Here is a 23,245-nt window from a genome sequence, read left to right on the forward strand (position 1 = left end):
CTTAGAAGAGATCGACGTGACGAAGTCAGTTTCCAACAAAAAACAAGTTATAAAAGTAATCCCTAAAAGAGACCTGACAAAGGTCCAAGAAAGAGGATTACAAAAAATAACTTAGAAGAGGACGACGTAAAGAAATCGACCTCCTACAAACAACAGGTTATAAAAGTAATCCCTGAAAGAGACCTGACAAAGGTCCAAAAAAGAGGATTACAAAAAAATAACTTAGAAGAGGACGACGTAAAGAAGTCAACCTCCTACAAACAAGTTATAAAAGTAATCCCTGAAAGAGACCTGACAAAGGTCAAAGAAAGAGGATTACAAAATAACTCAGAAAAGAACAATGCAAAGAAGTCGGTCTCCCACAAATAAGTTATAAAAGTAGTCCTTGAAAGAGACCTGACAAGGGTCCAAGAAAGAGGATTACAAAAATAACTGGAAAGCGGACCAACGTGAAGAAATCGGTTACGGAATGCTAGAAATAAATACAAGTAAAAGCGAGAAAATCGAAATACAAGTTGGACCCACATATCCACAACCTCAAAGGATCCAAGCTACAAGCAATAAGCACAAGGCAATCCAAAGAGGCCAAGCAGCAAGGCTCTAACACTCTCAAAACCCAGAAAGGTGTCAAGACAAGTGCAAACAAGCATAATATAAAATATTATAACAAGCTTCAGGGTCAGGCCCAAAAAGCTTGAAAGCTACTTGTTGTTTTTTCAAAATCAAAAGTTGTTAAACAAGCAACCAAAAGGAGTATCAACAGTCAGCATAATATTCAAGACTACAAAATAAAGAGTTTAAAAGCCCACAAGTCGGGCTATCCGCACAAATATCCAAGAAAATTCAGCTAAGACTAGAAGACTTCTTGGCAGCATCAGTCTGAGGTGAAGGAGGGCGAGCCTGAAGAGGCACTGCATCCACTGTACCGTCGTCCCTATTCAGAATTTGACAATCGGGATCTAACTCCGGACGAACGATCCCAGCGGGAGGAGCTATAGAAGTCGACACTTTAGCAACAGGCACAGGGGGAGGCCCGACGTCATCATCATCCTGGTCGTTCGGGACAATCTTACCATCCCTTACAACGTTGTCCAAGCTGAAGAGAGTAAGGTTAACCTCAGGAGCAAGAACTTGAACCTGCTCCTTTAAATTATCATAAGCAGCATTTACGCTGCCGACAAGATGACCTTGGAGCTCGGAGTAGTCAACTCGGGCAGACTCCAACTCCTCCCTCAGACGTATTACCTCCCGATAAGATGTGATGTAACTGTCCTTATGCCTCAAAGCAGTGTCCTCGGCCAACCTCACAGAGGCCGCCAGGGCAAGAGAGCTAGCCTTCTCGTTCTCCAGATCCTTCTCCAGTTTGGCTACTTTCACCTCAAGCTCCTCCTTCAAGCCCTTCAACTGATCAAACTCTTGTTTGGCCTCCTCCATGAAGGCTTTGGTGGCATGAAGAGGAAGATTTTGAGCAGTCCGATACAGGGCAGCCCCTATATAGGCCATCTTGATGCTACTCCGAGTTATGAAGTCCAAATGGCGAAGAAGAGAGGCGTCGTCAGTAGGGACGACACCATAAGGACCGATCTGCTAGTCAACAAACTCCACCGCATCAATGTCAGGAGCGTCAAGGTTGAAAGGCTCAATTGTTTTTTGTTTTTTGTTGGGAGGAGCACCAGAAGTAGCGACAGAAGCCTGTGGAGGGTCAGCCAGACGAACTCGAGGAGTGGGGATCACCTTCTTCAGCCCAGGAGAACTCGGCACGGGCGGCTTCATTGGAACTTGAGAAGATCCCTCTCCTGCCACCTTGGCTGAGATATTTTGAGCAGCAGCAGCCTTCTTTGCCTTTTTGTAGGCCTTCATGGAATCATTATTTTTCGACATCTCTGAAAATACAGAATCGACCACAGTAATGGGTTACAATCACAAAAAGAAGAAGCAAAACTAAAAAGCAAGTATAGAAACAAGTCAGACAGTACCCAAAGCAGTTCGAATCAAAGATGTATCACTCAAAAATCTTTTCGTATCAAGATGGGGTGGTTCCCCCCATAAATCTTCAAGAACAATTACAAAAGCCCGCTCAACCTCGTCAAGCATCTCCCATGTATAGCGAGACACTCTCACATTCTTTTGCCATTCTAGAGGAAAGGCAGGCTCATCATTTTCATCAAGAAAAAAGGGGCGGCCCCCTCAACAGCACAGACTCGGAAGAAATAATTCTTAAAATCTTTAAAAGATTCATTGTACATGGCAAAAACTTTATGCCCCTGGGCCGACCTGAAAGAAACCCAGGAAGCTTTCTTTTTGGAAGACCCTCCAGGCTTGGCAGAAACAAAAAGATAGAGGAAAAGAGTCTGAGAAGGTGTTATGCCTAACTCTTGGCAAAGCAGCTGAAAAGTCTTGATAAAAACCCCAGGAATTCGGATGAAGCTGGGATGGGGCAATATTACAAGACCACAATAAGTCGGTCTTGAAAGCAGTAAAAGGAAAAGTAATGTCCAACTGGCTGAAGAAATATTCATAGGCGTAGAAAAAGGGACGCTCCCCCTCGACAGAATTAGGAAAGCAAACCCTCTTGTCAGAGTCCGGCGCCACAAGCTCATAATCTCTCTCTCGGGCACCACCACCACAAACCCTATGACGTTTCCTCAGCTCTAACAAAACTCAGCATCCACAACAGAGACACACATTAAGACAAGGGAGTCCAGCCAATCGGACATCCCCTCGGGAACTGATGAGCGGATAATTTATATGATTTTTGGCATTGTTTTTAGTAGAATCTAGTTACTTTTAGGGATGTTTTCATTAGTTTTTATGTTAAATTCATATTTCTGGACTTTACTATGATTTTGTGTGTTTTTTTGTGATTTCAGGTATTTTCTGGCAGAAATTGAGGGACTTGAGCAAAAATCATATTCAGAGGTTGAAGAAGGACTGCTGATGCTGTTGGATTCTGACCTCCCTGCACTCAAAGTGGATTTTCTGGATCTACATAACTCAAAATGGCGCACTTCCAATTGCGTTGGAAAGTAGACATCCAGGGCTTTCTAGCAATATATAATAGTTTATACTTTGGCCGAGTTTAGATGACGTAAAAGGGCGTTAAACGCCAGTTCTATGCTGCTGGCTGGAGTTAAACGCCAGAAACACGTCCCAAGCCAGAGTTGAACGCCAGAAATATGTTACAAACTTGCGTTCAACTCCAAGATTGACCTTTACACGTGTAACATTCAAGCTCAGCCCAAGCACGCACCAAGTGGGCCCCGAAAGTGGATTTATGCATCAATTATTTACTTCTGTAAACCCTAGTAACTAGTTTAGTATAAATAGGACTATTTACTATTGTATTAGAGATCTTTGATCAGTTTTATGCTATCTTAGACCTTCATGGGGGCTGGCCATTCGGCCATGCCTGAACCATTATCACTTATGTATTTTCATACGGTAGAGTTTCTGCACTCCATAGATTAAGGTGTGGAGCTCTGCTGTTCCTCAAAGATTAATGCAAAGTACTACTGTTTTTCTATTCAATTCAACTTATTCCGCTTCTAAGATATTCATTCGCACTTTAACCTGAATGTGATGAACGTGACAATCATCATCATTCCCCTATGAACGCGTGCTTGACAACCACTTCCGTTCTATCTTAGATTGAATGAGTATCTCTTGGATCTCTTAATCAGAATCTTCGTGGTATAAGCTAGATTGATGGTGGCATTCATGAGAGTCCGGAAAGTCTAAACCTTGTCTGTGGTATTCCGAGTAGGACTCTGGGATTGAATGACTGTGACGAACTTCAAACTCGCGAGTGCTGGGCGTAGTGACAGACGCAAAAGGAGGGTGAATCCTATTCCAGTATGATCGAGAACCTCAGATGATTAGCCGTGCTGTGACAGAGTATTTGGACCATTTTCACAAGAGGATAGGATGCAGCCATTGACAAGGGTGATGCCTCCAAACGATTAGCCATGCAGTGACAGCGCATCGGACCATTTTCCATGGAGGATTAAAAGTAGCCATTGACAACGGTCATGTCCTTACATAAAGCCAGCCATGGAAAGGAGTAAGACTGATTGGATGAAGACAGCAGGAAAGCAGAGATTCAGAGGAACGAAAGCATCTCTATACGCTTATCTGAAATTCTCACCAATGAATTACATAAGTGTTTCTATCCTTATTTTCTATCTATTTATTATTTATGTTCGAAAACTCCATAACTATTTTATATCCACCTGACTGAGATTTACAAGGTGACCATAGCTTGCTTCATACCAACAATCTCCGTGGGATCGACCCTTACTCACGTAAGGTTTATTACTTGGACAACCCAATGCACTTGCTGGTTAGGTGTATCGAAGTTGTGAATGAAAAACAATTTATTAAGACGTGCGTACAGAGTTTTTAGCGCTGTTGCCTGAGATCACAATTTCGTGCACCAAGTTTTTGGCGCCGTTGCCGGGGATTGTTCGAGTTTGGACAACTGACGGTTCATCTTGTTGCTCAGATTAGGTAATTTTCCTTTTGTTTTATTTTCAAAAATTTTTCAAAAATCTTTCCAAAATTTTTCATTTGTTTTTGAAAAAAAAAAAGAGATTAAAAATTTTTTTCAAAAATTTTATTATGTTCTTCAGAATTTTTAAGAATGAATTCTAGTGTTTCGTGATGATTTGTTGAATCCTGGCCGGCTGTAAGCAATGTCTAATCTTTTAGACTGAGGTTTCAACTTATCATCACAAGAGCTTGTTGATTCTCACACACTTAGTTGCTCTATACATGGAAAGTATCAATATCTTCTAAAGCTTGACTGCCTATTCAGCCATGTCTAACCCTCAGATTGTAGCTTTAGAATAAGAGTACAAGAATCCTGGAATTCATATTAAAAATTTTAGAATCCTTATTTTTATTTTTCAAATAATTTTCAAAACAAAATCTAAAAAAATCATAAAATCATAAAAATAAAAAATATTTTGTGTTTCTTGTTTGAGTCTTGAGTCAATTTTTAAGTTTGCTGTCAATTGCATACTCATCTTGCATTTTTCGAAAATTGCATTCATGCATTGCATTCATCATGATCTTCAAGCTGTTCTTGATAAACCTTCTTGATTGATCTTCATATTTTAGTGTTTTGTGTTGTATGGTGTTTTTCATATGCATTCTTGAAATCTTAGTGTCTAAGCATTAAAGATTTCTAAATTTGGTGTCTTGCATGTTTTCTTTGCATTAAAATTTTTTCAAAAATATGTTCTTGATGTTCATCATGATTTCAAAAAGTGTTCTTGGTGTTCATCTGGACATTCATAGCATTCTTGGATGCATTCCTTGCTTTGATCCATAACTTTCATGCATTGCATCATTTTTCATGTTTTTCTCTCTCATCATTAAAATTTCAAAAATCAAAAAAATATCTTTCGTTTTTCTCTCTCAAAATTTCGAAAATTAGATTTGACTTTTTCAAAAATTTTTAAAATCTAGTTGTTTTTATGAGTCAAATCAAGTTTTTAATTAAAAAAAATCTTATCTTTTTCAAAATCTTTTTCAAAAATAAAATATTTTTCATTTTTCTTATTTATTTTCAAAAATTATGAAAATATTTTTCAAAAATCTTTTCTTAATCTTATATCATAATTTTCGAAAATCACATCATCAATTAATGTTTTGATTCAAAAATTTCAAGTTTGTTACTTACTTGTTAAGAAAGATTCAAACTTTAAGTTCTAGAATCATATCTTGTGATTACTTGTGAATCAAGTCATTAATTGTGATTTTAAAAATCAAATCTTTTTTTCAAAACTAATTTCAATCATATCTTTTCAAAAATATCTTTTTATCTTATCTTTTTCAAAATCATATCTTTTTCAAAAATTTGATTTTAAAATATCTTTTCTAACTTCTTATCTTCTTATCTTTTCAAAATGGATTTTCAAAATTTGTTAAAACTAACTAACTAACTTTTTGTTTGTTTCTTATCTTTTTCAAAACTACCTAACTAACTCTCTCTCTCTAATTTTCGAAAATATCTCCCTCTTTTTTTTCAAAAATTCTTTTTAATTAACTAACTATTTTAATTTTTGATTTTAATTTTCAAAAATTACTAACCTTTTTCAAAAACAATCTTCGAAAATCACTAACTCTTTTTAAAAAAAATAATTTTCGAAAATTCTCTCTCTCTCTCATCTCCTTCTATTTATTTATTTATTTACTAACATCTCTTCCTCACTTACCAAAAATCCGAACTCTCTCTCTCTCTCTGAGTTCAGATTTTCTCTTCTTCTTTTCTTCTACTCACATAAGGGGACCTCTATACTTGGGTAAAAAGGATCCCTATTATTATTATTTTTCTGTTCCCTCTTTCTCATATGAGCAGGAGCAAGGACAAGAATATTCTTGTTGAAGCAGATCCAGAACCTGAAAGGACTCTGAAGAGGAAACTAAGAGAAGCTAAATTACAACAATCCAGCAAGCACCTGTCAGAAATTTTCGAATAGGAAGAGGAGATGGCAGCCGAAAATAATAATAATGCAAGGAGGATGCTCGGTGACTTTACTACACCTAATTCCAATTTACATGGAAGAAGCATCTCCATCCCAGCTATTGGAGCAAACAACTTTGAGCTGAAACCTCAATTAGTTTCTCTGATGCAGCAGAACTGCAAGTTCCATGGACTTCCATCTGAAGATCCTTTTCAGTTCTTAACTGAATTTTTGCAGATCTGTGATACTGTTAAGACTAATGGAGTAGATCCTGAAGTCTACAGGCTCATGCTTTTCCCTTTTGCTGTAAGAGACAGAGCTAGAGTGTGGTTGGACTCTCAACCCAAAGATAGCCTGAACTCTTGGGATAAGCTGGTCACGGCTTTCTTAGCCAAGTTCTTTCCTCCTCAAAAGCTTAGTAAGCTTAGAGTGGATGTTCATACCTTCAGACAGAAAGAAGGTGAATCCCTCTATGAAGCTTGGGAGAGATACAAAGGACTGAGCAAAAAGTGTCCTTCTGACATGCTTTCAGAATGGTCCATCTTGGATATATTCTGTGATGGTCTGTCTGAATTAGCTAAGATGTCATTAGATACTTCTGCAGGTGGATCCATTCACCTAAAGAAAACACCTGCAGAAGCTCAACAACTCATTGACATGGTTGCTAATAACCAGTTCATGTACACTTCTGAGAGGAATCCTGTGAGTAATGGGACACCTATGAAGAAGGGAGTTCTTGAAATTGATACTCTGAATGCCATATTGGCTCAGAATAAAATATTGACTCAGCAAGTCAATATGATTTCTCAGAGTCTGAATGGAATGCAAGCTGCATCCAACAGTACTCAAGAGGCATCTTCTGAAGAAGAGGCCTATGATCCTGAGAACCCTGCAATAGCAGAGGTAAATTACTTAGGTGAACCTTATGGAAACACCTATAACTAATCATGGAGATATCACCCAAATCTCTCATGGAAGGATCAACAAAAGCCTCAACAAGGCTTTAATAATGGTGGAAGAAACAGGTTTAACAATAGTAAACCTTTTCCATCATCCACTCAGCAACAGACAGAGAACTCTGAACAAAATACCTCTAATTGAGCAAACTTAGTCTCTGATCTATCTAAGGCTACTGTAAGTTTCATGAATGAAACAAGGTCCTCCATTAGAAATTTGGTGGCACAAGTGGGCCAGCTAAGTAAAAGGATCACTGAAATCCCTCCTAGTACTCTCCCAAGCAATATAGAAGAAAATCCAAAAGGAGAGTGCAAGGCCATTGACATAGTCAACACGGCCGAACCTGGAGAGGAAGGGGAGGACGTAAATCCCAGTGAGGAAGACCTCCTGGGACGTCTAGTGATCAATAAGGAGTTTCCCTTTGAGGAACCAAAGGAATCTGAGACTCATCTAGAGACCATAGAGATCCCATTGAACCTCCTTATGCCCTTCATGAGCTCTGACGAGTATTCATCTTCTGAAGAGAATGAGGATGTTACTGAAGAGCAAGCTGGGAATAAAAAGCAAGAGGCAAGAGCAAAAAGCCAAGAGGCAAGAGCAAAAAGCCAGTAACCCTTAAAACCAAAAGGCAAGGGCAATAAAAAGGATCCCAAGGCTTTGAGCATCAGTGGATAGGAGGGCCTAAAGGAATAAACTCCTGGCCTAAGCTGCTAAACCAAGCTATCCCTAACCATGTGCTTGTGGCGTGAAGGTGTCAAGTGAAAACTTAAGACTGAGCGGTTAAAGTCAAGGTCCAAATCAAAAGAAGAGTGTGCTTAAGAACCCTGGACACCTCTAATTGGGGACTTTAGCAAAGCTAAGTCACAATCTGAAAAGGTTCACCCAGTTATGTGTCTGTGGCATTTATGTATCCGGTGGTAATACTGGAAAACAAAGTGCTTAGGGCCATGGCCAAGACTCATAAAATAGCTGTGTTCAAGAATCATCATACTGAACTAGGAGAATCAATAACACTATCTGAACTCTGAGTTCCTATAGATGCCAATCATTCTGAACCTCAATGGATAAAGTGAGATGCCAAAACTATTCAAGAGGCAAAAAGCTACAAGTCCCGCTCATCTAATTGGAGCTATGTTTTATTGATAGTTTGGAATTTATAGTATATTCTCTTCTTTTTATCCTATTTGATTTTCGGTTGCTTGGGGACAAGCAACAATTTAAGTTTGGTCTTGTGATGAGCGGATAATTTATACGCTTTTTCGCATTGTTTTTAGTATGTTTTTAGTAGAATCTAGTTACTTTTAGGGATGTTTTCATTAGTTTTTATGTTAAATTCACATTTCTGTATTTTACTATGAGTTTGTGTGTTTTTCTGTGATTTCAGGTATTTTCTGGCTGAAATTGAGGGACTTGAGCAAAAATCAGATTCAGAGGTTGAAGAAGGACTGCTGATGCTGTTGGATTCTGAGCTCCCTGCACTCAAAGTGGATTTTCTAGAGCTACAAAACTCAAAATGGTGCGTTTCTAATTGCGTTGGAAAGTAGAGATCCAGGGCTTTCCAGCAATATATAATAATCCATACTTTGGCCGAGTTTAGACGACATAAAAGGGCGTTGAACGCTAGTTCTACGCTGCTGTTTGCAGTTAAACGCCAGAAACACGTCACAAGCTAGAGTTGAACGCCAGAAATACGTTACAAACTTACGTTCAACTCCAAGATTGACCTCTACACGTGTAACATTCAAGCTCAGCCCAAGCACACACCAAGTGGGCCCCGGAAGTGGATTTATGCATCAATTACTTACTTCTATAAACCCTAGTAACTAGTTTAGTATAAATAGGACTGTTTACTATTGTATTAGAGATCTTTGATCAGTTTTATGCTATCTTAGACCTTCATGGGGGCTGGCCATTCGGCCATGCCTGAACCATTATCACTTATGTATTTTCATACGGTAGAGTTTCTGCACTCCATAGATTAAGGTGTGAAGCTCTGCTGTTCCTCAAAGATTAATGCAAAGTACTACTGTTTTTCTATTCAATTCAACTTATTCCGCTTCTAAGATATTCATTCGCACTTCAACCTGAATGTGATGAACGTGACAATCATCATCATTTCCCTATGAACGCGTGCCTGACAACCACTTCCGTTCTACCTTAGATTGAATGAGTATCTCTTGGATCTCTTAATTAGAATCTTCGTGGTATAAGCTAGATTGATGGCGGCATTCATGAGAGTCCAGAAAGTCTAAACCTTGTCTGTGGTATTCCGAGTAGGTCTCTGGGATTGAATGACTGTGACGAACTTCAAACTCGCGAGTGCTGGGCGTAGTGACAGACGCAAAAGGAGAGTGAATCCTATTCCAGTATGATCGAGAACCTCAGATGATTAGCCGTACTGTGACAGAGCATTTGGACCATTTTCTCAAGAGGATAGGATGCAGCCATTGACAAGGGTGATGCCTCCAGACGATTAGCCATGCAGTGACAGCGCATCGGACCATTTTCCAGAGAGGATTAAAAGTAGCCATTGACAACGGTGATGTCCTTACATAAAGCCAGCCATGGAAAGGAGTAAGACTGATTGGATGAAGACAGTAGGAAAGCATCTCTATACGCTTATCTGAAATTCTCACCAATGAATTACATAAGTGTTTCTATCCTTATTTTCTATCTATTTATTATTTATGTTCGAAAACTCCATAACTATTTTATATCCGCCTGACTGAGATTTACAAGGTGACCATAGCTTGCTTCATACCAACAATCTCCATGGGATCGACCCTTACTCACGTAAGGTTTATTACTTGGACGACCCAGTGCACTTGCTGGTTAGTTGTATCGAAGTTGTGAATGAAAAACGATTTATTAAGACGTGCGTACAGAGTCTTTAGCGCCGTTGCCTGAGATCACAATTTCGTGCACCAGGAACTTTAGAAGACATCTCTACAATGTTATGACGAGAAGACATGAGGCCAACTAATCCTACAATAAGAAAAGAAGATTGGATTACTAAAAAACATCTCAGCCGAAGGGCAAAACAACTCTACTAATATGACATAGAAGAACAAACAGCAAAGGAAAACCCCAAGACTCAAACCAAAGCCCTGGGGCATCCTTTGGAGGCAATAACAAAGCAAGGATTCAAGAAAATCTACAGTTTACGTCCATCTCTCAAACAAGAAAAGTCAAAACACAAAAACAAATCAAAGCCACTATCTTTTTATAGTCTATCAGCAAAAAGCATCGACAACATCAAACACGCCAAGCGGAAATCGTCAAAGGCACAACCTTTTTTCAGAATCAAACAAAATCATCATCAAAGGCACAAACAGAAACGGTGATAACATGCAAAAGCCTTAAGAACATCAAGCAACAGGAAAGACGAAAAGGTTCATGCAAAAGGGCGAAGAAACTCCCAAAACACGCATTACAACAGCAATCAGGCACAGCAAAAGCTAAAAGATCCAAACTTTCTCCAAACAAAATCAAAACTTTACCACAAAAATAAAGACAAAGCAACCAAGATGAGAAGAAATTGCAAATGGAACCAACCTGGAAAAAAGCAGAGCTTCAGAAGGGTTGAAGATGGAAAGACGGAATCGCCGGATCGCTGAATGACGCTGCAAAGGCAAAATGTAGGCGAAAAGCAGAAGGTGAGAGAACGAATAGAAAAGTTACAAAGAAAGATGAAGGAGAGAAACCGTTTTCTGAGTGCAGAAATTCAAAATAAAGCCAAAGAAAATGGGGCAATTAATACCAATTAATGAAGGTATTAAACCCTCGCACGTTCTCAAGAACAAAGCGCTAATACACAAGCGCACGCTTTTTAGAAGAAAAAACGTTTTACATTCAAAAAGGTCCTACAAAGGAAGGAATCGACTAAATGCTTGAGTTCGGCTTCACTAGAGAAGGATCGAAGTCAAGGACTCGACCTCAAAAAAGAAGACCGAGCTCTAGCAGGGGCACTGTTCATACGTTGGGTCGAGCTACTCGACTTGGGATGATTGGCGACAAAGCGACCGACCTCTTCAGGTCAGACTATCCGACCTCTTCCTAAAAGAGCTCGGCCAAATCGACAAGAAAGCCCAAAAAAGGGCCCAACCCAAGGAATACGCCCCAGATCCAAAGGTAACCCAAAGCCGATAGAGATAAGGGCGGTTCCATAGAAGATAAGCTGACCTCGCCAAAAGATAAGATAAGATAAGATAAGATAACTAACTTATTGTTCATACCCTGGGTCGAGCTATCCGACCTGGGATAATTCGAGATAAAGCGACCAACCTCTTCAGGTCAGACTATCCGACCTCTTCTCAAAGAGCTCAGCCAAATCGACAGGAGAGCCCAGATTAAGGGCCCAAATAAAGGAGCACGACCCGAATCCTAAGGCGGCCTAAGCCTATAAAGATGAAGGCGGTTCCGTTGAAGATACGCTGACCTCAACTCAAAGATAAAAATAAGATAAGATAACTAACTTATCTTATCCAAAAGGTCACATCTCACCATTATAAATACACTGGAGCACCGAGGTATAATTCATACTCTAATTCTACATAAAACCTGCTTAATACCTGTGCTAACTTAAGCATCGGAGTCTCTTGCAGGTACCCCCCACCCTCCGGTGGCCAAGGATCAGCAGTGCGGTAAGTCCAACGAGTCGGACACGATAGCTCCGGCCGCCACCAGCCAGCCGGACACGCCGTCTCCGACCTGTACTGAAGATCTCATCCGAGATCGACCTCCAGTTTCAGGTAACCCTCGGAACATTGGCGCTGTTGCCGGGGAACCTGGAACTCATCCCAACACCATGGCGGACAACCATGACAACGATCACGATTCAGATCTGGAAAACAGAACGCCGCACAAAAACGCGGACACTCCACCAAACGACACCCCGGAATCCAACGGAGACAAAAATCCAACAAACCTGGGGGCGATAGAAGTACTTCAAGATCGCTTGAAGCAACTTGAAAAAACCCAACAACAACGAGAAGTCGGGAAGGATCTACAAAGAGAGATACGGCGACGTCGAGAATTGGAAGAAAAATTACAGCCATTGGAAGCCAATCTCAAATCAAAGGCCCCTCGGATCACTCCTGAGGAAAGCTCACGTAAAGAACAGGATCCATTCATCAGAGAGATCATGAAAACCAAAATCCCAAAGGACTTCAAACTCCCAGATATGACTTTATATGATGGCACCACAGATCCCAACCACCATCTCAGCAATTTCAGAAGCAGAATGTACCTTACCGACGCCTCAAACGCCATTCGCTGCAAAGCTTTCCCAACAACTCTCACAAAGATAGCAATCCGATGGTTCGACAACTTACCTCCAAAGTCCATCCCAAACTTCGACGACCTAGCCAAAAAGTTCCTGGCCAGATTCTCCATCCAGAAAGATAAAGCCAAGCACGCCCTCAGTCTACTGGGGATCAAACAAGGAGATCGGGAGAGCCTCCGCAACTACATGGAAAGATTCAACAAAACATGCATGGACATACAAAGCTTACCAACAGAGGCCACCATCATGGGACTCATCAATGGCCTATGAGAGGGGCCATTTAGCCAATCTATATCAAAGAAGTACCCTACCTCATTAGACGAAGTACAGGAGCGAGCAGAAAAACCCATCAACATGGAAGAAAATGCTCGATTAGGAGAAACCTCAAAATCTGGGAATCCCTACCGAGATAAAGACAAAAAGAAAGAAGACTGACAAGGGGAGAAAATTAAAAAATACCATAATTATACTCCCCTCAGAGCATCCCTAGTCGAAATATACAAAGAGGTCTGCCATACAGAAAAGATTCCCCCAGCACGGCCCCTCAAAGGAAAAAGAGGAGGAGGAAATCATAAGGAATATTGTGAATATCATCGGGTCAGAGGACACGCCACCAACGAATGCTTCGACTTGAAAAATATCATAGAAAAATTGGTGAGGGAAGGAAAATTAGATCGATTCCTGGCCACCCGAGATGATGATCAAAGAAAAAGACGAAGGGATGAAGATACCGAACGAGCAGAACGATCACCTCGGACACCAGAAAGACACGTCCATATGATACATGGCGGATTCGCAGCAGGAGGGATCTCCAAATCTTCCCGCAAAAGGTATCTCAAAGAAGTATGTCATGTCGAAGGAGAGGAGGAAGCACTCAACATCCCAGCGATAACATTCACTAAGGAGGACGCGTCCGGCATCATCACAGGACACGACGATCCTATGGTCATCACAATCATATTGGCAAACGCCAACCTACACCGCACCTTAATAGACCAAGGGAGTTCTGCCGACATATTATTCAAGACAACCTTTGATAAACTCGGCTTAGAAGAAAAAGAACTTAAGGCGTATTCAAACAGTCTGTTCGGGTTAGGAGATACCCCGGTTCGACCACTAGGATATATATCACTACATACAACCTTTGGAAAAGGAGACCAATCCAGGACCCTCAAAATAGACTACATCGTGGTCGATGTAAGTTCAGCTTACAATGCTCTCATAGGTCGGACAACACTCAACCAACTCAGCGCAATAGTATCAACCCCACACCTATGTATGAAAATCCCAACTCCAAAAGGAATAACCACGATAAAAGCTGACCAAAAGATGGCACGTCGCTGTTATAACGAAAGCCTAAACCTCAGAGGCAAAGGAGAAGAGTTCCACGCAATCGAGTTGGGCGGAGTTCAACGACGAGAAGATCTTCGCCCCCAACCAGAGGGCGAGATAGAAAGAATTTAGATTGGAGACACCTCGGAAAAAACAACTAATATCGGCACGATCCTCAAAGGAGATTTAAAAGAATTGCTAATACAATTCTTGCGAGATAATGTCGACGTCTTTGCATGGAAAGCAGCGGACATGCCAGGCATAGACCCTAAACTAATGTGCCACAAGTTGGCGGTCTATCCAGGATCTCGACCGATACAGCAGAGACGAAGAAAGCTTGGGCCAGAGCGGTCCCAGGCTGTGGAAGAGCAAGTACATGCACTACTGGAAGCTGGATTTATAAGAGAAGTTAAATACCCGCTATGGCTAGCCAACGTCGTCTTGGTGAAAAAAATCGAACGGGAAGTGGCGAATGTGTACCAACTACACCGATCTCAACAAAGCTTGCCCAAAAGATCCATACCCGCTCCCAAGTATTGACGCCCTGGTAGATGCTTCCTCTGGATATAAATATCTCTCGTTTATGGACGCGTATTCAGGATACAACCAAATTCTCATGTATCCACCAGACCAAGAAAAGACCTCGTTTTTAACACCAAAGGCAAACTACTGTTACATCGTGATGCCCTTCGGTCTCAAGAACGCTGGAGCTACTTATCAAAGACTAATGAATAAAGTTTTTTCGGATCACATCGGAAACATCATGGAGGTCTATGTGGACGACATGTTAATAAAAACACAAACCGAAGATACATTGTTATCCGACCTGGCTCAAGTGTTTGACACCATAAGGAAACACGACATGCGACTCAATCCCGCAAAATGTACCTTCGCAGTAGAAGCAGGGAAATTCTTAGGCTTCATGCTCACACAAAGGGGAATCGAAGCAAACCCAGACAAATGTCAAGCCATACTCAACATGAAGTCCCCAACCTCTGTCAAAGAAGTACAACAACTCAACGGAAGATTGGCCGCCCTATCCCGATTCTTAGCAGGAGCTGCGATAAGATCTCTCCCCTTCTATGCTACTTTAAGAAAGGGAAAACGGTTCGAATGGACAACAGAATGTGAGCAAGCATTCAAAGACTTCAAGGAGTTCTTAGGACGACCACCTATCTTATCTCGACCACGAGAAGGAGAACCGCTCATATTATATCTCGCAGTAGGGAGTCGGGCAATAGCCTCAGCACTAGTCAGAGAAGACGAAAATGGGCAACAACCCGTCTACTTCATTAGCAAGGCACTACAGGGATCCGAGCTGAACTACCAGAAAATAGAAAAATTTGCCTATACTCTTATCCTAACGTCTCGATGACTCCGCCCGTACTTCCAGGCTCACACCATTAAGGTTCGAACTAACCAGCCCATAAAAGGAATATTGCAGAAAACAGATCTAGCAGGCAGAATTCTACAATGGGCAGTCGAGTTGTCAGAGTTTGACCTCCAATATGAAGCTCGGACGGCCATCAAATCACAGTATCTGGCCGATTTTATCACAGAATTCACAGATGCCCTAGAAACCCCCATAGAATGGAACCTTTACGTGGACGGTTCTTCAAATAAAACTGGAAGCGCTGTGGGCGTGATAATAGAAAGCAACCAAGGAACCCAGGTTGAGCTCTCCCTCAAGTTCGGGTTCCCGGTCTCAAACAACCAGGCGGAATATAAAGCATTATTAGCTGGTTTGAAGCTGGCTAAAGAAGTCGGAGCTCAAAAACTCAACATTTACAGCGATTCACAAGTGGTTACATCACAAATAACAGGGAGCTACCAAGCCAAAGATCCCACCATGAAAAAGTATTTGGATAAAACCAAGGAACAGCTCGGACAAATAGGGGAGTATAAAATCTGCCACATACCCCACGAACAAAATGCCCGAGCTGACGCACTCTCAAAACTAGCCAGCACCAAACCAGGGGGCAATAATAGAAGCCTCATCCAGGAAATGTTGCAAAACCCGTCAATCTCGGAAGAGGAAAAAGTCTTGACCATAACAAGTTAGAACCAAGGATGGATGACCCCTATAGCCAACTACCTCAAAACAGGAATGCTCCCCACAGAAGAAAAGGAGGCAAAGAGGTTAAAAAGGGAGGCACAGTACTACACCATTATAAACAACATCCTGTACAAAAGAGGAATCTCGAAACCTTTACTAAAATGTGTGCCAACCTCCAACACAAAGGAAGTGCTAGAAGAAATACACGGCGGTATTTGTGGCAATCATCTCGGAGCACGAGCTCTCGCAAAAAAAGTACTCCGGGCGGGATTTTATTGGCCAACTCTACAGAAAGAAGCCACAGAATTTGTAAAGACATGCCCACAATGTCAGAAACATGCCAACTTTCACATCGCCCCACCAGAAGAGCTCATCAGTGTGACCTCGCCTTGGCCGTTTGCAAAATGGGGACTCGATCTTCTCGGTCCATTCCTACAGGGATCAGGACAAGTTAAATTCCTCATAGTAGGGGTAGATTACTTTACAAAGTGGATCGAGGCAGAGCCCCTGGCCAATGCCACCGCTCAAAGAAGCCGAAAATTCTTATATAGAAACATTGTCACAAGGTTCGGGGTTCCATATTCAATAACCACAGACAATGGCACTCAATTCACAGATGCAGGCTTCAGAAAACTAGTAGCCGACTTGAATATAAAGCACCAGTACACCTCCGTCGAACATCCACAAGCCAATGGGCAGGCCGAAGCTGCTAACAAAGTCATATTGGCTGGATTAAAACGGAGATTACAGGATGCAAAGGGAGCCTGGGCAGAAGAGCTTCCACAGGTCCTGTGGGCATATCGAACAATGCCACATTCCACCACGAAGGAATCCCCCTTCCGATTAGCACACGGAATAGAGGCGATGATTCCAGTAGAGATTGAGGAAGGGTCGCCCAGAGTAGTTCACTACAATGAGGGAGCAAACTCCCAACTTCAGAAAGAAGAGCTCGACTTGTTACCCGAAATCCAAGAAAGAGCCCGGATCAGGGAAGAAGCTCTAAAACGCCGAATGGCCTCCAGATATAATCAAAAGGTAGTGCCGAGAAGTTTCACAGAAAATGACTTCATCCTAATCCGAAATGATATCGGAACAACTCGACCAGGAGAGGGAAAGCTGGCAGCAAACTGGAAAGGACCCTACCAAGTGGTAGAAGTACTTGGAAAGGGCTACTACAGACTGTCTGAACTCGATGGACGAGAGCTTCCCAGGTCATGGCACGCCTGCAACCTCAGAAGGTACTACATTTAGAAAAGATAAAAGATCTCATCATTGGATGCACTCTTTTTCCTGAAAAGGTTTTTTAATGAGGCACCAAGTTGAGACTCAGACAAATCCCATATGTATATATTTGCATTTTTCCTTTAAATAAAATATATTTTAGATATTCTACAAACATTTCAAGACGCATTAATCTAAAGTATTCATCGTCCGATTATAAAGCAACAGATCAGCAGAAAGTGAAAAATAATTTCACTGCACGATCATGATAAAGACAACCGTCCGATAATGGTGAAAATGCGATTCACCCAAAGGACGATCTAGAGACGACAACCGCTTTCTACAAATCGGCAAAGATGAACACAGAATAATGTAAGAAGTTATTGAAAGTGATCTAAAAAAGAACCTGACGAGGTTTTACGGATTGCTAAAATAATAACTTAAAGACTGGCTGACGTTGAGAAGTCGGACCAAGTCAACCCAAGTTATAAGTAAACCCTAGAAAGAGGTCTAGCCAACCCTATTAAAGAGGATTACTTTAACTTAGAAGGGCTCGACATGACAAAGTCAGCCCAAAATGAAAAGTTATAAAAGTAATCCCTAAAAGAGACCTAACAAAGGTTCAAGAAAGAAGATTACAAAAATAACTTAAAGGAGACCGATATAACGAAGTCGGACTCCTACTACTAACAAGTTATAAAAGTAATCCCTGAAAGAGACCTGACAAAGGTCCAAGAAAGAGGATTACAAAAATAACTTAAAGGAGACCGATATAACCAAGTCGGACTCCTACTACTTAAAAGTTATCAAAATAGTCCCTGAAAGAGATCTGACAAAGATCCAAGAAAGAGGACTACAAAAAATAACTCAAAGGAGATCGGTATAACCAAGTCGGACTCCTATTACTTAAAAGTTATCAAAGTAGTCCCTGAAAGAGATCTGACAAAAATCCAAGAAAGAGGACTACAAATAACTTAAAGGAGACCGACCTAATGAAGTTGGACTCCTACAATTGGAAAGTTATAAAAGTAATCCCTGAAGGAGACCTAGCAATGGTCCAAGACACAGGATTACAAGAATAGCTTAGAAGGGGACCAACGTTAAGAAAGCATACAAAGCGAAGAAAACCAAAGAAACAAGTTGGACCCCCACAACCACGACCTCAAAGGATTCAAGCTACAAATAACATAACAAAAACAACCCAAGGAGGTCGAGCCGCAAGATTTCGACATCAGCAGAAAACAGAAAAGATGCCTAGTCAAAAAACTACTTTTTACAGAGTTATAAGGACTCGAAAGGTCACCAAAAACTACTATAAAAAAGATAGCGATCTATTGTTTGTTTTTCAAAATAAAAGTTGCTAGATAAGCAACTAAGAAGTATCAGCAAATAAATAAAAGAGTTCTAAAAAAGCCCACAAGCCGGGCCAACTACACAAATTTTAAGAAAGGATCAACAAGCATCAGGAGCCTTCTTGGCAGCATCAGGACAAGGAGAAGGAGGGCGAGTCTGGATCGGCACAGCGTCCACAGTTCCATCCTCCTGATTCAGGATCTGGCAATCCGGGTCGGGCACAGCGGGAGGAACCGATGAGGTCGGCACTTTGGTAGAAGACACAGGAGGAACGACATCATCATCATCACCCTCATCATCCGGGACAATCTTGCCATCCCTGACAATATTATCCAAGCTAAAAAGGGTGAGATCGGCCTCGGGAGCAATGACCCAAACTTGCTCCTTCAAGTTCTCGTAAGCAGCAGTCACGCTGCCAACGAGATGACCTTGAAGCTCAGAATAATCTTCCCGGGCATGGTCGAGCTCCTCCCTCAGGCGCAGCACCTCTCGATAAGAGGTAACATAACTATCCTTGTGCATCAAGACTGCGTCCTCAGCCAACCTTAACGAAGCTGCCAATGACTGAGAACTCGCCTCCTCATTCTTCAAGTCCTTCTCCAGCTTGGCCACCTTCGTCTCAAGCTCCTCCTTTAACTCCTTCATCCGATCAAACTCTTGTTTCGCCTCCTCCATAAACGCTTTAGTGGCGTGGAGAAGGAGATTCTGAGCAGTCCAATATATGGCAGCCGACATATATGCCATCTTCACATGATTTTGGGCCATGAATTCCAAGTGATGAAGGATGGACACATCGTCCATGGAGAGAGCACCGTAGGAACCGATTTGTTGATCCACGAATTCAATAGCATTAAAATCAGGAGCATCAAGGTCGAAGGGCTCAGTAGTCTTTTGTTTTTTATTGGGAGGAGCAACAGAAGGAGCAACAGAGGCGACGTGAGGATCTACCAAACAAACTCGGGGTGTAGGGATCACTTTCTTCACCCCGGCGGAACTCTGCACTGATGGCTTCTCGCGCGCCTGGGAGGATCCCTCCCCAGCTGCCCTGGCAGCAACATTTCTGGCAGTAGTCGCCCTCTGTGCCCTCTTAAAAGCTCTCATAGCTTCATTATTCTTCATTGCCTCTGCAAGCAAAACAGAAAATTCAGCTACAAGTCGGATAAGTCAGAAAAGACAGCTACAAGCAACATAACCAAAAAACACAAGATACCCAGTTCAGTTTGAAGAAGAGAAGGATTGGTTAGAAATTTCTTTGTGTCAAGATGGGGAGGTTGACCCCAGCGTTCTTCCAAGATAGTCACAAAGGCTCGCTCGACCTCATCCAACATCTCCCACGAATACCGGGAGACCTCACATCTTTTTGCCATTCCAAGGGAAAGGCAGGTTCATCATTCTCATCCAGAAAAAAGGGCCGAGCTCCTTCAACAGCTCGGACCTTGAAAAAGTTGTTCTTAAAATCACGGAACGACTCGTCAAACATGAAAAAAACTTTCTTTCCTTAGGTAGAACGAAAAGAGACCCAAGCTGACTTTTTTTTTACCACACCGGGCTTAGTCAAGACAAACAGATAGAAAAAGAGAGATTGGAAAGCAGGAATACCAAAACCATCGCACAGCAATTGGAAAATTTTAATAAAACCCCAGGAATTGGGGTGAAGTTGAGAAGGGGCAACATTACAAGACCATAACAGGTCGGTTTCAAATTGAGTAAAAGGAAGGGTAATATCCAGTTGACCAAAGAAAAAATTGTAAGCATAAAAGAAGGGGCGATTGTCAACAACTCGAGTCGAGAAGCAGACTCTCTTGTCAGAAGAAAGAGGAACAAGCTCATAGTTCTTCTCGTCACCAGAATTACTACAGACACTATGAAACTGCCTAAGCTGAGCACAAAACTCAGAATCAACCAGCGAGACACACATGAGAACAATGGAGTCCACCCAATCAGCCATACCCGCAGGGACCTGGGAAGGCATCTCTACAATGTTATTTCAGGAAGACATGAGGTCAACTAAATCCTACAAAAAGAAAAGAAGAATGGATTACTTAAAAACATCTCGGACAGGGGGCAAAACATCTCGACGGGTGAATAAACAAAGAAGGGAAAACCCCAAGACTTAAGACAAAAAGTCTTGGGGCATCCCTTGGAGGCAGTAAACAAGCAAGGTCTTCAAGTTATTTCTACAGCCTACATCCCAGCACTCATCAAAATAAAATCCAGAAAGAAAACAAAGGAAGCAAAAACGCAAAAGGTCCACCCTTCTACAGTTTATCAGGAAAAGCATTTGCTCCTACAGTTTACCAGCAAAAAACACTACTTCTACAGTATATCAGAAATACCAAAAAGGCCAAGCAGCAAAGGCGCAAACTTTTCAAGCAAAAAATCATCAGCCAAGGCACAAACAGAAACGGCGGCAATATGCAAAAGAAAAAAGATTCAGACAACAAGAAAAAGATTCTCACCAAAAAACGAAGAAATTCCAGAGCATGCAACAAATCAAGCATGATAAAAACAGAAAAGATCCAAACTTTCTCCAAAAAGAAGATCAAAAGGAAAACTCCATCGCAAAGTCAAAAACAACAAGGAAAATACGAAATGGGACTAACCTGGAGACGGAAGAAGCTTCGAGGAAGAGTGGAAGCATAGAGATAAGGGCTGCCTAGAAAAACTCCAAGCGACGCCGCAAACACAAGAAAGCAGAAGCGCAAGCGAAAGACAGAAAGCAGATGAGAGAAACAGAAAACGAGAGAATAAAGGGAGAAGTTACGAAGAAGAAATGAAGAAGAGAAACCGTTTTTGATCACGAAATTCAAAATAAAAGCCAAGAGAGAATGAAGGGCAATTTAATGCCAATTAAATACGGATATTAAAACCGCTTGCGTTCCCAAAAAAGCGCTAATACAAAAGCGCGCGCTTTTAGAGGAAAACGTTCTACATTCAAAAAAGACTTTACAAAGAAAGGAATCGACAAATGCTTGAGTTCGACTTTAAGAAGGACCGAAGTCAAGGACTCGACCTCAAAAAGAAGATGGAGCTCAAGCAGGGGCACTGTTCATACCCTGGGTCGAGCTATCCGACCTGGGATGATTCGAGATAAAGCGACCAACCTCTTCAGGTCAGACTATTCGACCTCTTCTCAAAGAGCTCGGCCAAATCAACAGGAGAGCCCAGATTAATGGCCCAAATAGAGGAGCACAACCCGAATCCTAATGCGGCCTAAGCCTATAGAGATGAAGGCGGTTCCGTTGAAGATACGCTGACCTCAACTCAAAGATAAAGATAAGATAAGATAACTAACTTATCTTATCCAAAAGGTCACATCTCACCATTATAACTACACTAGAGCACCCAGGTATAACTCATACTCTTATTCTACATAAAACCTGCTTAATACCCGTGCTAACTTAAGCATCGGAGTCTCTTGCAGGTACCCCCCACCCTCCGGTGGCCAAGGATCAGCAGTGCGGTAAGTCCAACGAGTCGGACACGACAGCTCCGGCCGCCACCAGCCAGCCGGACACGCCGTCTCCGACCTGTACTGAAGATCTCATCTGAGATCGACCTCCAGTTTCAGGTAACCCTCGGAACACTTATCTTATCTAAAAAGGCCACTCTACACTATTATAAATACACTGGAGCACCCAGGTATAACTCATACTCTGATTCTACTAAAAACCTGTTTAATACCCATGCTAACTTAAGCATTGGAGTCTCTTGCAGGTACACCCACCCTCCGGTGACGAAGAATCGGCAGTGCAGCTAGTTCAACGAGTCAGACACAGCCGTTCCGGCCGCCACTCACCAGCCGTACACGTCGGCACCAACCCGTACAGAAGATCTCGACCGAGATCGACCTCCAGTTTCAGGTAACCCTCAGAACAGAAGGTAACATAGGAATTCTTGAGTTACTAATGTCCAAGTGATTGATAGTTGGTAGCCATTGACTCTAGCTCTCATTAATCCAATTAGTGGATGGCTAAGACTTATGGACTTGGATTGATATAGCTCACTTGACTTTCCTTTACTTGTTAAAGGATGACTTAGTGGGATTGATCCTTGCAATTATCATATTATGGTTAGTGATAAGGATAGAGATCCTTGACCACCAAACCTTGCCAAGACCTTTTCATCATTTGAATTCCTTTGCAATTTACTTTCCTTGTTTCCTATTCAAAACCCCAAAATATACATGTCCATAGCCAATAACAAGAACACTACCCTGCAATTTCTTTGAGAGACGACTCGACATTTAAATACTTTGGTTATTAGATTTATTAGGGATTTGTACTTGTGACAAACAAATTTTTGCATGAAATGATTATTGTTAGTTTAGAAACTCTACTTCGACGAGATTTCATTTGTGAATTCTATACCATCAAAAATCCATTCATCAGAGCCACTGATACAATTCCTAAAGGATAATGCCGATCTCTTTGCATGGAAGGCAGCAGACATGTTATAGATCCCAAGCTAATATGCCATAATCTGGCAGTATACCCTGGATCTCGGCCCGTGCAACAGAAACACAGGAAGCTCGGGCCAGAAAGATCCCAAGCTGTAGTAGAGCAAGTGCAAGCT

General features: G+C 41.7%; 1 protein-coding gene and 1 non-coding gene across 2 annotated transcripts; both read right to left on the reverse strand.

The window, feature by feature from the left end:
• Nucleotides 1–843: 843 nt before the first annotated feature.
• Nucleotides 844–1,503, reverse strand: LOC148561504 (uncharacterized). The gene has a single exon (XM_088490763.1). The coding sequence runs from the start codon at nucleotides 1,501–1,503 to the stop codon at nucleotides 844–846; it is 660 nt and encodes a 219-aa protein (XP_088346889.1).
• Nucleotides 1,504–6,887: 5,384 nt separating this feature from the next.
• On the reverse strand, nucleotides 6,888–6,995 carry LOC148561505 (small nucleolar RNA R71). Its single transcript, XR_015886673.1, has one exon. It is a non-coding gene; the product is annotated as a small nucleolar RNA R71 (small nucleolar RNA).
• Nucleotides 6,996–23,245: the final 16,250 nt, after the last annotated feature.

Source organism: Arachis ipaensis, chromosome B6 (genome assembly GCF_059453495.1).
Source record: "Arachis ipaensis isolate K30076 ecotype BB chromosome B6, ASM5945349v1, whole genome shotgun sequence".
NCBI classification, from domain to species: Eukaryota; Viridiplantae; Streptophyta; class Magnoliopsida; order Fabales; family Fabaceae; genus Arachis; species Arachis ipaensis.